General features: G+C 40.7%; 1 protein-coding gene across 1 annotated transcript in view; it reads left to right on the top strand.

The window, feature by feature from the left end:
* Positions 1-427: 427 nt before the first annotated feature.
* The window catches only part of LOC148474628 (putative deoxyribonuclease tatdn3-A), a 105,944-nt gene continuing 90,259 nt past the window's right edge, over positions 428-16,112 (top strand). The window contains exons 1-3 of the mRNA XM_088458317.1: positions 428-509; positions 2,406-2,438; positions 2,535-2,608. Of these exons, the coding sequence (XP_088314443.1) occupies positions 450-509; positions 2,406-2,438; positions 2,535-2,608 (167 nt within the window). The 5' untranslated portion in view covers positions 428-449. The remainder of the gene's footprint in view (positions 510-2,405; positions 2,439-2,534; positions 2,609-16,112) is intronic.

Genomic DNA, 16,112 nt, shown 5'->3' with positions numbered 1-16,112 from the left:
GCGGGGATGCTAACGGGGGACCAAAAGTGTCCCCTCGCGGGCTCGCCACGCTTCAGGCACGGTGGCACGCTGCGCTCGCCACGGATATTTATTCCCCCTCTATGCCCTAGTGGATGGTAACGCAGGAGCGGTCCAGCCTCCTGCAGCGGTCACGTGGTGGATACGTCACAGAGGTCCTTTAGCCACATAGGAAACAGCAGCAACCACTGGTATATAGAGCGCAGGAAACATCTTTACTGGTTCACAATCCTGCACAACAAGTGTAATATCTGCTGCAATATACCAGTGGGCTTTGCTGACCAACTATTTATTTATCCCACCTATGAATTATTAGAAGACACAAATCCCACCCAGCCAGCACCAGGCTGTCAATCAGTGACTATAAGCCCCGCCCACCTGCAGCCATTACTGAGGGCGGTAATACACTAATTCCCCGCCCAGGTGTGGGAATGGCTGCAGCGGGGTATGTTGACTGTCACTGTCACATGACAGCTGAGGAGTTCATCCAGGTAACTATCAGTTATCACGGTGTATGCTGTGGCAGGGGGACCATGGCAACTGGGCCGCCCTCACTATCACACAGCGCTAATGATGTTTATGAGCACCAGTTTACAGAGCTGTAGTTCTTTAAAGGCGGCGGCGGCCATTTTCTAGGAGACCAAAATATATAGAAGTGGAGTCAGGCGGCTTCAACAAAATGTCTCCTATAACTGAGACAGAAAAGTTTTTTTTTTTTTTGTTTTCTGTTGCAGTATTACTATCCTGTCTATATTGCTTGTTGTGTGGTGATCAGTAACATTTCTAGTCTACTATAAACTATCTGTAAATCTTCTCACAGTCACAGACCATCCACTGCCACTTATATATCATATATATGAGTCTGCATCCTGCTGTATCATGGAGGTGCCAGTGACCCTCCATGACAGCCTGAGCCATCTCCAGTATGATACTATTCTGCTCCTGGGTGTCTAATTGAAGTAACCTGTGCTTAAATATATAATTATTGTTAATGTCGTATCGGCACAATTACATAATGGATTAAATTGGAAAACAAGTGGGAGATGGATTAATTGGAGGTGTTGCCCATAGCATCCAATCAGATTGTAGATGTCATTTTATAGACTAGTAGATAAATGACAGCTACAACCTGATTGGTTTCTATGGGAAAAAACTAAATTCTTTAGGAAGTTTGATAAATCTGCCCCTGAGGTATATAAGTAGGGGCAGAAATGACCAGGGTTGGCAGGTGTCTTCGCAGTGGGGCAGATGGCGCTAAGTCCAGGGTTTCCGGGCGGTGCCTGCAGACACCCAGGGTCAGGGGTGAGGTTAAACATGTAAGACTACAAAATAAATGTTCTTAAATATTATTCTGCATATTCCATGGATGTGTCAGTGAACGAGGTCGGTGAGGACTGGAGGGGGGAGGCATTGCTCATTTGAGCTGGCAATCTAATACCTTACATATGCAGAGAGGCAGGATAATCAGCTTTAGCTGCATAAAGTGGGATAATCATTCACTTCTGTGTAACGTCAGTATGTGGCAACACCATATAATATGAAGGGACAATATTATAAGGATAATTTTCTACCAAATTTGAGGACTTCAATGTGTTGTGTCAGCATAAAGTGCTCCGGTCAGTGGAGGTTAAGCTCAGGTAATAGTATATGTGTCCAGAATAACAGAAGTTGGGACAATGGCTGTGAAGATGACCTGTCTGCACATTCTACTTCCCTAGGAACAATCTGGAAATATAAAAAAAACAATGAGTTCATCTTTGATGCATTGGGCAAAATTTACTAAGCGGCGGTTTGACGGCGGTTTCTATTCTATTCTAAACCCCGGCGGTTTGGTGGCGGGTTCTATTCTGTTCTAAACCCCGGGGGTTTGGTGGCGGTTTTGCAGCGGTTTCTAAATGACAGCCCTGTTCTATTCTATTCTAAAATGTGTTTTGACTGTGGGTTGGCGGCGGTTTTGCTATCTGCAGATTTACTAAGGCCAAAACTGCTGCAAAACTGCCATCAAAACACATTTTAGAATAGAATAGAACAGGGCTGTCATTTAGAAACCGCTGCAAAACCGCCACCAAACCCCTGAGGTTTAGAACAGAATAGAACCCGCCATCAAACCGCCACCAAACCCCCGGGGTTTAGAACAGAATAGAACCCGCCACTAAACCGCCGGGGTTCAGAATAGAATAGAAACCGCCGTCAAACCGGCGCTTAGTAAATTTTGCCCACTGTCTATATTCCCCTTATGAGCGGTGTACACTGGGCCGGGATGTCTCATATAGCTAAATGCTTCCTGTGCATTGATCCCAATGGTAGTCACTCAGATGCTTTCCCAGATACCGCCGTTCCTGCTGTGTCTTTGTACTTGTGAGATAACATAATATTTGCATTTCCAGGATACAGAGGAAATTCTGGAGAGATCAAGGAAAGTAGGTGAAAATAGTGTTTTGTTTTTCTTACAGAAATTGCATTTTAAAAAGAAAATGTTATTAATTGCTTAGGAAATATATTGTTTTATTCTGTAGGAAGGGGTCCAGGCCCTTGTTTCTGTAACAGAAAACACAGGGGAGTTTGAGAGGCTTATTCAGCTATCGGAAAGGTATGTATCACGCAGAGGTGCAATGAGGAGTGTGCAGTTGGTTACTGAGGTATGAGGCTGAGGTATGAGGCTTTCATAGCAATACTCTAAAGCTGCCCATACACAGGATGATTCTATTCTCTCCCCAACTTGGACACCTTTGTGTGTGACCAGATTGGACTGATACATTAGGCCTCCATTCGCTCAGCACTATCCAATGTATTTAATTCTTTCACATTCAGATGGGACAGATAAACAAGTTTTTGACTGTTCAAAATGTTCATACCCAAATACACGGGGACTAAATCATCATCCGGGAACTTGTACCTGGGTGCCGTCGCCTTAGGTCTACACGTGTCTGACTGGTTGCTTCATATACCGCTGTCCTAGTTGTGTCACTGCGCAATGTGTGTGCGGGCATGCGTAATTGTGCTCTGATGCAACCTGCCACTCAACTGGCACTCCGTGCTTATATGTGAGTCCAGGCCTTGCTAATCTGTGGCTCTCCAACTGCTGTGAAACCACAAGTCCCAGCATGCTTTACCAGCTGATCGGTAGGAGGGTATGCTGGGACTTGTAGTTTCACAACAGCTGGAGAGCCGCAGGCCTGGCTTAGGTGCCATTAAGAGGATCTGTTTTACAAAATGGGTATTATTGTTTATCTAGATATATGATTGCTGAACCTTGCCCCCTAACATTGTTTTTTTGCTTCCTGCCCTGACCTTTTGCTCTTTTATTGTTTTTGGCCTCTGTTTTGTGCTGTTTTATACGGTTTGTAGCTCACCCTGCTTGCCTGGCTACTGCCGTCTTGTGTTACTCACTAGCTCTAACCATTCTGGTTAGTGACTAAAAGTTGTGTGTAGTCAGACCTGGGGGCAACTGAGTGCCAGCATACATATAAAGTTCTTTGGGAAAGGGGCTGCTAAACGTAAATTCCACAACTAGGCCTTTTATACTATAGTAGCTGACTAACAAACAAAATTCAGTAGAAAAAATGGTATTTGGAGCCCGCACAGGATGAAAACCAGAAAAAGGAAAACACCGTTATAGCATAAATAGGAGGGTAAGAAAATATATTTAGAGAAAAAAAACAACTAAAGGGATATTTAAATGCACAGTTATGTGTCAAACGGGATCAAAACGTTGGCGGTGCTCCCCTGAGTCAGAGAATTACAGTATTACGGAGAAAGGAGAAAAGAAGACTCTTTGTTGGGGGCACTCTAACAGAAAATCTAAGATTGTGTACAATTAAAACTTAACATTTATGGGGGCGTGGCCTGACTGCAGACGCGAGTGGACACAATCCCTGTGGGCTCCTGCTGAATCCCCTACAAAAGGGGTTAATGAGACCCTCTCCCGGACCCCAAAGGTCTGAAGCGCTTTGCGGGGCCTCTCGGGAGTCTGCTGGGACACCTGCGGCTGTGTCAGAAGTCCGGGGAAAGTGTCAGCCGACCACCGGCGCATAGCGACGCACTGAGGCCTGTCAGACCTGTGAAGCCGGGGACTGGATTTGGAGTGGGACCCGCCGGAGCGCCCCGCGGTAACGCGCAACTCGCGCCTTAAGGTAGCCTCTTTCTCCTGCCCCGCATTATCCGGAGATCTCTTTGAGGGACTGCTGGTGCTCACCTTACCCTCTAGAAGGAGGATTAACAGGCCCCAGGAGTCGGCTGTATTTGTAGCTGGGCGTCCTGCACTCAGCCTGCATCTGTCATCTGCGCTGTCCTGCTGGTGTGAGTAGGTGGCTTAGGCTGCCTGATATAAACTGGCTTGAGATTGCTCCCCTCCTGCCTTTCCCCCAGTCCTGACATCCAAGAGTCAGGGGCAGATTTTCCCCAGCACAGCCAGGCCTGAAATGAGATCTCTATAAAGGTCCGGTGGCCATTTTGGAAAGTATTCAGGCTGACTCTTCTGCTTAAGCACAGCCAATTTTATTTTATTTGAGCAAATCTATCAGTAATTACTCTGCAAGTATATTCTGAACTCAGTGAGATGTAGTCGCTACTTCACTTTAACACATGTTCAATACCGCCTATAGTAAGACCTGAGATCAGTTCAGCATATTGAAGTCATTACATGTTGGTGTGTCTGTGCTAATTCATATTTCTATTCTGCAACAATCTTAATATCATACATGGCGCCTAAGAAGCCGAGAGTCGAGAAACCTGTCTCTCAAATTTCTTTCTTCAAAGCCTCATCTCAATCTCCTAAATCAAAGGCTGTTGATGAGTCTGCAGCACGAAAGGGGTCCGCTATATCTCAACCTGCACAAAGCGAAGGGGCGACACCTCCGGGCCCCTCTCAGGATACTTCAGAGGATGGAGAAGTTCTTACAGTGGGTACAATGAAAAAACTCCTCTCACAATTTAAAAATGAAGTTGCAGCTGAATTTCGGGCTACTCTTCAGTCTTGTCAACACTCCATAGATGATCTTGGAGGTCGTACGGATGATTTGGAGACGAAAATGGGTGAAGTGGTGGGGTCACATAACGATCTCATCACAATGCATGAAGCAATGCAGAATGAAATAGCATCACTCAAAGATAAAGTGTGTGACTTGGAGGACCGTTCACGCCGAAATAATCTAAAGCTACGAGGCGTTCCTGAGAATATATCCAATAGCAGCCTCCACGATTACACAATGTCTCTGTTTCAAAAGCTTCTTCCTTCTGCGAAATCTACTGATCTTTTGATCGACCGTATTCATAGGCTCCCCAAAGCCAAAAGGGCACCAGAGAACGCATCAAGAGATGTCCTCATGTGTATGCACTTCTTCCATATTAAAGAGGCTCTGTTGAAAGCTTCTCGTCCATCGGAGGAAACGGCCGCTGTTATGGGCCAGTTGCAATTATATGGAGATCTATCGCAGGCTACTCTACTAAAGAGACGTTCACTTCAACCTATCACTTCTGCCCTTCGAAAAGCTGATATTCTTTACAGATGGGGCTTTCCTACTAAACTCCTCATCTCACGCAATGGCTCCTTGACCACCATTTCCTCTATTGAAGAGGGTGAGAAATTTCTTTCAGAGATGAAGGTAGAAGTGTCCTCTTCTAGATGCTCTCCTCTTCGCCATATTCAGAAGGACTGGTCGACTGCTGAATCGTAATGATTTCGAATAACTTTGTTTTTTGTTTTTTCCCCATGCCTATATGGTAGAGTTGATTAGTCTCAAGAACCGTAAGACTGTAATATTGAGTTAGATTCTTTGTTATTATGTTGGTCATAGTGTCTAAATGGGTTCCTTTGTAGGCTGGGGAGAAATTCAAGTTATCTTATCTCAGGTCTAGAAGTTCCGCTGATCTAGGTTATAGTTATGACCTTGTATTCCTAATGTTGTTTAAGGTGGTGTATGACATGTGTTTAATTTCCCATGTACCCCAATCGTGTTGCCATGGTTAGGCAACCGTCTCTGACCTCAAGTGAGGGCATTTCAGTTAGTTTATCTTTTTGTTGTTATTTAATTTTTATCATTGTGTTTTTATTTTTCTGTTTTTTATTTATTCATTTATTTTTTCTTCCCCCTTTTGTTTTTTTATTATTTGATTGTAGTAGGCCAAGATGTACTGATTCAAATTGTCGCTATACACAGCTCAGGGGTTACAAATTCCCACTGGTTTTCAACTATCTCATAATACTTTATTATGGTTAATCTGATATCAATTAATGCCAAAGGGCTTAATTCACCGCATAAGAGAAGGCTCGCTTTAAATCATTTCCATAAATTAAAGGCTCAAATTGTAGCAGTTCAGGAGACACATTTTTGCGTCTCCTCTCCACCAGCGTTTAATAATGATAGATTTCCCCTTTGCTATATGGCTAGCGGTCCATCTAAGAAAGCTGGAGTAGCAATCCTTATCTCAAAACATTGTTCATTTGTACTGAACAAACAATATTCTGACCCGGGAGGGAGATATTTAGTGCTGGTGGGTCAATTAGAGGGTAAGGAGGTTACCATAGCGTCCCTATATGCCCCCAATACACGTCAATTGAATTTTTGTAGGAAATTTTGTGCTTTTCTCCAGAAATACAGTAAAGGTGCCATTATTATTATGGGAGACTTTAACCTTGTGCCCGACCCCTTGTTAGATAGGTCCAGTAAAAGTTTGCCCAGGAATCGGCAGTCTACCGAGTGTTCTAGAGGATTCCGACAGCTCCTTGCAGAGTATGAGCTATATGACATTTGGAGAATTAAACATCCAGCAGATAGAGATTTCTCATTTTTCTCACATGTTCATGGCTCGTACTCAAGAATAGACTTAGTACTAGCTGATAAATTTACGCTATCTTCTATTAAAAAAATAGATATTATGCCTATGGCATGGTCTGATCATTCCCCTATTTTCTTTTCATGGGACATTGCACATAGACAACATATCCCTGGCCCGTGGAGATTAGGTAAACATATGTTTGCTCAGCCAGAGGCTCAACAACATATTCAGAAGTCCTTATCGGAATACTTAATCAATAACAAACCAGATGAGACCTCTGTCTTTAATTTTTGGTGCACCTTGAAGGCTGTTGTTCGGGGCTCTGCAATACAAATTGCCGCCAAGTTTAAATGAGAATATAGATTAAAATGGGCAAACTTAGAAGAGGTTGTTAACTCACTAGAAACAGCTCATAAAGCGGACCCAGCAAATAAAACCATATATAAAGAGTTAGCTGGGGCACGCAAGCAACTTAATGTCTTTTTACTACAGGAGGTGCATAGGAACCTTGCCCGTTTGAATCAGAAGTTTTATGTATTTGGAAACCGTGCATCGAGATTACTTGCCCGTAAGTTAAGAGGAAAGCGGGCTAGAGAAAAGATATATTCGATTAATAAATCGAAAGGGGGTAGGGTGATCGATCCGTTTAAAATAGCAAACTCCTTTGCTGAGTATTATGCTAAATTATATAATCTACGGGAGGATCCTTTAACTCCTCAACCAAGCTTAGAGGGAATTAAAGAGTTCCTCAGGGATGTAGATCTCCCTGTCCTAGACTCGGCCACATGTGAAACTCTTAATGCTCCGTGGACCATAGAAGAGGTTGAGAAAGCTATAGATCTCATGCCCTTAGATAAAGCCCCTGGTCCTGATGGATATCCCTCTAATTTTTATAAGGTTTACAAGGCGGATTTGGCGCCGGTACTTTTACTAGTGTTTAATGAAGCTACCAAGTCAGGAATATTTCCCAAAGAAATGCTAGAAGCCCAGATTATAGCCATTCATAAACCAGGCAAACCCACCACTGAGGTTCAGAATTATAGGCCCATTGCTCTACTAAATGCTGATATTAAGCTCTTCGCCAAATTAATAGCTTTAAGACTCAACCCACTGCTACCATCTTTAATTAATGCAGACCAGGTGGGTTTTGTTATGGGTCGCCAATCACCTGATAACACTAGACGAGCCTTTAATATTATAGAACATTGTGAGAAGGCTCAAAAACAACTACTACTCTTATCATTAGACGCGGAAAAGGCCTTCGACAGACTACACTGGGGCTACCTCCGGGAGGTTTTTACGAAATTTGGGTTTCAGGGATTAATTGTAGATTCCATTCTGGCATTGTACACGGTCCCCTCAGCTAGGGTATATGTAAACGGTTGCCTTTCCTCTAATTTTAACATCTCTAATGGCACCCGTCAGGGGTGTCCTCTCTCCCCATTAATTTTCGCGCTAGCAATTGAGCCTCTGGCTGAAAAAATCAGAGGGTCACATGAAATTCAGGGCCCTAAGCTGGGGAATACTAGCCACAAAATTTGTCTATTTGCGGATGATGTTTTGATTAGTCTGTATAATCCCCGAGACTCCCTCCCTGCTCTACACCATCTGCTGGATGCTTATTCAAGGGTCTCATTATATAAGCTTAATTCTAATAAATCCGAAGCCCTCCCAATAAATATCCCCACGGACACATTAGAATTTTTAAAATCATCCTTTAACTATTCATGGGTATCATGTTCCCTGAAATATTTAGGAGTGCGCCTGACTAGAACCAAAGATATAATTGAATGCAATTATGCCCCTCTACTGGCCAATTTTGAAGTGGCCTTGAAAGACTGGATGCTACATGAAGTATCCTGGCTGGGCAGAATAGCTGCCTTTAAAATGGTGCTACTGCCAAAACTGCTGTATCTGTTTCGTACTATTCCCAGAGTTCTTCCTAAACCTATGTGCAATAAATTTAACAAAGCCATAGGCCGATACATCTGGAAAGGGGGTAGGCCGAAAATAGCAAGAGCAACTCTCTCTTTACCTAAACTTGAAGGAGGAGTTGCATTCCCAGATATAGAGAAATACCAGTATGCTTGTTTGATAAATCAGGCGAGAGATTGGTTTATGGAGGATAACATTAAACCTTGGGTTGCGTGGGAATCGGAGGCCGTTAAACCCCTAGCTCTCCCAGATTTGTTATGGCTTCCGGTCGCCGCAGAGCCCCCAAGTTCCAGGCACTCTGGTTCAGTTGGTGCCACAATACAGGCATGGAATAGATTCGTTATTAAGCGTGAAGATGTTTCCTTACCGACAACTGCTCTCTCATTATCTTGTATAGCTAGACTAATTGGAAACCTACAGGTGGAGTCTTGGAATGCTGCAGGAATTAATTCATTGGGGGATATGATGTCGGGTGGAAAAGTTATCTCCTTTTCTGAGCTTCAGAGTAAGTTCAGTCTCCCGAAACAGGATTTTTTTAAATACTTGCAGATGCGGCATTGGGTTCAGAGCCTACCCTCCCTCAATCTCCAACACAGTTCCTTACCTGGGTATATACTAAAACAATTCCAGTCCTCTACTCAAAAAGGTGGCATTACATGGTGGTATCAACAGCTAATAACGGAGAATAGACCAAACAAATTCACATCATTACAAAAATGGGAGAAGGATTGGTCAAGAACATTGGAAAAGGAAGATTGGGAAATGGTTTTTCGAACCTGCTATAAGATGTCCCGTTGTATGAATCACTCAGAAATGTTCTTAAAATTGCTCCATAGATCATATTTCACCCCTGACAAACAACATAAGATTTGGCCATCCATTTCTAAATTTTGCTGGAGAAAGTGTGGAGAAGTGGGCAGTATCTTCCATGTATTTTGGTCATGCCCTCTACTGAGACCTATTTGGGTCGAAGTGTTCACCTTGATTGGGGACATTGCGGGAGTGGGGATACCACTGGACCCGGTTATTGCTCTGTTTCATTTTTTCCCGGGGAACTTATCAAAGGGAGATAGATATATATTGGGGCACATTCTGATTTCTGCAAAAGCTGCTATTGCTCAATTGTGGAGAACAGACTGTGTGCCCAGCTTAGGTCATATAATAAATAAAGTAAATTGCCATTGTGATTTTGAGACAGCGGACAGTAACTATTCTACTGCGGTCTCTTCGCCCCATATGCTGTGGTTTAAATGGAAAGAATATAGGGATAGTCTGGGAGGAAATCCCTTGAGACCTGGCCCAACTGATATTGGAATACTACATTCTCCTTCTCCTTCCAATTACATTGTCTCTTGAGTTCCAAAAGTGTATTGTTTTGTCGATATAGAACTGGGTTATACAATACCGTTTTGAAAATGTGATATTTGTATGTATTTTCTGAGTGTGTAGTATCAAAAATTTAGCTATTTACTCTTTTTCTTTTGTCCCCCTCCTTTTATTTTATTGTGTTTTTAAATATTATTTTATTTTATTTTTTTGTATATGTTATTGTTGAGATTATTATAATATTTCAATTTATTTACGGTATCTAATAAAAATATAATTGGTAAAAAAAACTTAACATTTATTCCTATATATTAAAATAGATATTAGGTAATATACTACATGTAACATACAGACATACAAAAAAACCCACATTAGTCAGTAAATACTGACCTTGAGATCACTCACCATGAGTGAGAATAAGCTTATCTATGCAGATTCCTCCACAATAATTCTAGAAATAATAATATGTCACTCACCAAGAGTGAAAGAAAGCTTCTAATTGTGCAGATTTACAGGAGGAAGCAGACTCATCAATATCATTACAACAACAGAGACCGAAATGTAAGAATAAATCCCTCTTTTTTTCCTTCTGAAACCATCTGCCCAGAGGTCAATGTTTTTATGAATCTGATATCACAGGACTTAGACCAATTACAAAGCAACAGACACCTCCACAGAAAAAAATCTAATCTAAGTGGAGATGAGAGGGAGGCCTTACAAACCATAAAGGGGTGGTCCGACGTTGTAATCAAACCCTCAGATAAAGGGGGCAACATCGTAATCTGGTCTAAAATCGAATACATGAAAGAGGCATATCGACAGCTATTGGACGAGGACTGTTATCAACAGATACTTCTGAATCCAACTGAAACGTTTAAAAGCATATATTCCAATATGATCAATAGAGCCTTTGGGAATGGGATTATCACCAAATCTGAACATTCATACTTGTATGTAGAACACCCTAGATTGGCGACCTTTTATCTTCTTCCCAAGGTGCATAAGAACAGCTTGACTCCACCTGGCAGACCAATAGTATCTGGTATTGGGAGTTTGTCCGAAAAAGCCAGTATGTTTTTAGATCTACATCTTCGGCATTTCGTTTTATAACTCCCCTCCTATACTAGGGATACATCGGATATCCTGAAAAAGCTACATGATATAAAATTGGAGGACAACCAGATACTAGCCAGTCTACACAAGTATTAACCATTCACTTGGAATCAAGGCAGTACAGTATTTTCAAGCCATGGAGGATCATAGTGACTTCCAAGACTTCATCTTGGAGTTATTACATTTTGTATTACATTATAATTTTTTCACTTTCGATGATCAATTTTTTTTGCAGACTAGGGGCACGGCGATGGGCGCGGCATGCGCACCAACCTATGCAAATATTTACTTGGGATGGTGGGAGCGAGAATACGTGTTTAATGAAACCAATGACCTTTATACCCACCACATTATAGCCTGGCATCGCTATATAGATGACATCCTTGTCATATGGGACGGTGATGAGAAACTTCTGCTTGAATTCATTCAGATTTTGAATCATAATACCCTTAATCTGAGACTAACACATGAGATTAGCAACACTGTGATCACCTTTCTGGATCTTAGGATCTACAAAAATTTGGAGGGTGCCCTAGAAACTGATCATTTAAGAAAAAAGACAGCCACTAATAGTGTTCTCCATCAAACTAGCTCTCACTTCCCACCTACGTTGGAAAATATTCCTTCGCCTTCGTAGAAACTGCTCTGACAAGGTGGTGTTTAAACAACAAAGCCAAATACTTTCTTGTAGATTAAAAAAAAGAGGGTATAGTAATAGTTCTATTAAAAAAACTGTAAGAACTACCAATGCACTAAATAGGGATGAACTCATTTTTTGACAAAAAAAAGAAGAAAAACACATTGGAGACTATTAGATTTGTGGGGGACTTTTGCCAAGAGTGGAGTACCATCAGGAATATTATCCAAAAACATTGGCACATTCTCCTCCTAGATGATGATCTGTCAACTATTTTGGGTGAACGGGTAGCTATGAGTTGGAGACGGTCCCCCAATTTGCGCGATAACCTCACTCAGAGCCATTATAGACGAGCTATTTCTCGACCACTATCGACTAAAGGCTCTTACCCTTGCAGATCGTGCAAAGCCTGTCCTCACATGATGAAGAAAAAGGAGGTCACCAACAGATATGGTACATCTATCCCTATTAAAAACTACATTAACTGTAGGACTAAAGGAGTAGTTTATTGCATCACGTGTGATTGTGGTGCAAGGTATGTTGGTATGACCACTAGGATGCTTAAAGAGAGGATTTTGGAACACCTCGGCACAGTAAGAAATGCCCCCTCGGATATAAATAAAATGAAACAACTGACATCCGTGGCAAGACATTTCTACTATAAGCACAAGGGCGATTTGAAGAACTTTAAAGCCTTTGGATTGGAAGAAGTAAAACTGGGCATAAGAGGAGGCGACCTGACTAGAGAATTACTCAAAAGAGAAAGCCAATGGACCTTTAACTTGGGGACCCTCACACCTAATGGCCTCAATGAATATATTAATTATAGCCCTTTCCTATGACCTCCATATTATTCATAGTCTTCTATTATATAATTTTTCCCAAATTAAGGGTCAACTATCCCACGTCCTAGTTCTAATTTTATTTTTATTTACTTTTAAATGTCTTCTCCATCTTATATTTAATCTTGTTTGTCTTAACTGTCATGATTAATTTCAGTATTAGCACTAATTATATTAGCGTTTAATCCCTTGTTTCTAGTCTTTTGCCTCATGCTCTTGCATTATTAATAGTATACCATTACTGTTATCTGTCAAACCATTTATGTCATATTTTGGTACTATCTGATGGCACTTTGATATGATCAGCGCATGGGTTATCTATTCGGTCTTGGTCATTTTTCAACATGCTGCTTGTCCTTTATATTATTAATTCTCAGCTATTTTTACTTAATATTAATCACATCAATTATAAGATCATTAATATAAATAATTTTGTTTCTGTACATTACCAGAGACTATGTATTGACCTACTCCTTTCCTTGTATTGTATTTAATTAATCTAATTTGTATTGTCATTAGGAGCATCTATTTTGCTGATTATATATACGACTATGTATTGTTACTTTAATATTAATTTTATTTTTTATTTTTCAGATATATCATTACTAGATAAAGATTATTGGTATTATACTGCATATTATATGTATTAATGTATAACCTTATTGCAGCTGTATATCATGTACACAATATTGAAATTAAAATTGTGATAATTAAGGATACCAATAATGAAATTATGTCCTTATAAATTTCTCTTATCGGTGTATATTTCTGTGAGCCTAATCATTGTTAATCTGACTGATTCATTCTGAGAATGAATGTACAGGTTGAGTCTCCCATATCCAAAATGCTTGGGACCAGGGGTATTTTGGATATCGGAATATTCCGTATTTTGGAATAATTGTATACCATATTGAAATGTCTTGGGAATAGGGCCCAAATCTAAACACAGAATGCATTTATGAATCATATACACCTTATACACACAATCTGCAGGTAATTTTATACAATATTTTCAATAATTTTGTGGCTCAAACAAAGTTTGTGTACATACATGAAATTCATTTATGTTTCATATACACCTTATACACACAGCCTATAGGTCATTTTATACTTTATTTTTAATAATTGTATGCCTTAATAAAGTTTGTGTACATTGAACCATCAAAAATCAAAAGTTTCACTATATCAGCCATGCTAAAAATATTCCGTATTTCGGAATATTCCGTATTTCGGAATATTTGGATATGGTAGACTCAACCTGTATTAATCTTTTTTTCCTTATTTCTAAGATCTCTTTGGGAGATTTGGTGAGAGAGATATACATATAATAATTATTTGCTAATTATAATCCTTCTTTGTCAATTAATTATTTAAATTAGACCTATTGAGGGCAGGTATATATTCGGTCCTCCATGTTACACTTCAACGATGTGAACAAGCCTTGTCTAGAGGTGAAACGTACGTCATCACCCGCACCTAATTTTGTGCTATGTGATTCGGCCGGCCGGGCACCATCCCGCCGACTACCATAGAGACGCCTGGTGCAGTTCATCACTGTTCGCTCCCCCGACATGCTGTCATGTGATTCCAGCAACCAGGTATCCACTCGATGACTGCCGAATAAAGATGCGTGGTTAGTCCCTTGCCGCCCGCTTCACTGATTCACCTTGCAAGACGCCCTCCGTCCTGGCTGTATAGCCGTCTGTATTACCAACAAACAGACTTGTTTTCCACAACTTACGGCAAATTGCCGCTCCAGACACTGCCGCTACACCCGTCCAGAGGCTTTGACATCTCGGCTAACTGGCACGGAGTAGAACTGTTACGGAATCAGTTTGCTACAGGTATCTTTCTGCACTATCTCATCAGCTTTGCTGACCACATTTGTCCTGCAATGTCAATGACAACAGTATAGACGTGGCCTTATGCATACTGACAGCAGAAGTGCTTTCTGTCTTCCTTCCCACCAGCCGCCAACCCCGTTCTCTCATCCCATGTCCTCTGTGTGATACATGACGTGGAGACAGCAGAAACGAGGGGGGACAATATCTGGGCACCTTTTACATCCATGCTCTATTACACTCTATTTTTCTTATTGCTTTAATTGATTTTTACTCTCACTGGGTTCATTACCCTGTGGTAATTAAACTATTAATCTAATACACAGTAAGAACTTCTCTCCCTCGTTTTAGGTGACACTGTGACACTAACAATTTAGTGATTTTCAAATTAGCTTTAAAGGTCAATTTATTTCCTTTTTCAGTTACTATTGTTTCAATTTTGTTTCAATCTGGCTCAAACAATGTTGCATCAATTTATTGATATGCTCAGAATGCCTAAGTTTATCTCAATCCCCTTTTAGGTGGGAATGTCTTATACAGGAATGGAGAACTGATATTACCTTATTCATTTATTATATGTACAGAGTTTATCTACTAGCCATATAATATCTAAAAATCTAGGTGTCGGTTGGTTTACATATAGCTGGGCCCAGCTATCATACCTGTGGAATCAGGAGGATATTTGCTGATAATTGTGAATTTATCTCATGTGAATTTATATTAACCCTCTCTTTTTGTGGTACATATCCTTTTGGGGCTATTGCAAGTTTTATAAATATTCGCCAGGACTAACAACAACGGATTAAGCCACTACCTCTAGAATTATCCTGGTGCAATCTGCACAATTAGAAGCTCTCTTTCACTCTTGGTGAGTGACATATTATTATTTCTAGAATTATTGTGGAGGAATCTGCATAGATAAGCTTATTCTCACTCATGGTGAGTGATCTCAAGGTCAGTATTTACTGACTAATGTGTTTTTTTTGTATGTCTGTATGTTACATGTAGTATATTACCTAATATCTATTTTAATATATAGGAATAAATGTTAAGTTTTAATTGTACACAATCTTAGATTTTCTGTTAGAGTGCCCCCAACAAAGAGTCTTCTTTTCTCCTTTCTCCGTAACAAACAAAATTCAGAAGGCAATACAAGTATACAAGTTTAAAATAAGCCATTAAAGTGACCCAGTAGCCTACTTAATGGAATAAGATATTTTCTGGGCACAGACAGCATACATTGGGGGCAGTGACAGTACTAGGTCGTACCAGGTCATGACAGCCGCTGTAATACAGTAAGACAAGGTTAAGTCACTGGATTCCTTGCCAGATCTATCAATGCTGAGGGACAATACATGCAATCAGGTCAATCTGATAGACGGAACACTAAATAAATTGTGGCTGGAGCACTGCATACTGTACATGATGGGGGGTCATGGAATAGGTTCTGATTTCTCTGAACCGTCGGTTTTTCTGTGAGATCGCAGCTACATTTAAAGAAGCAATCAGTTAAGAGGCTAGTTCAACTTTATAACTGATTGCTTCTTTAAAAATAGCCGCAATCTCACAGAAAAACAGACAGTTCCGTGAAATCGGAACCTATTACATAAGACCCGATAAGTT

The sequence above is a fragment of the Taudactylus pleione genome, unplaced genomic scaffold (assembly GCF_031769625.1).
Source record: "Taudactylus pleione unplaced genomic scaffold, aTauple2 ptg000825l, whole genome shotgun sequence".
Taxonomy (NCBI): Eukaryota; Metazoa; Chordata; class Amphibia; order Anura; family Myobatrachidae; genus Taudactylus; species Taudactylus pleione.
The sequence above is the reverse complement of the archived record's forward strand: the minus strand, read 5'-3'. Positions and strand labels throughout refer to the sequence as shown.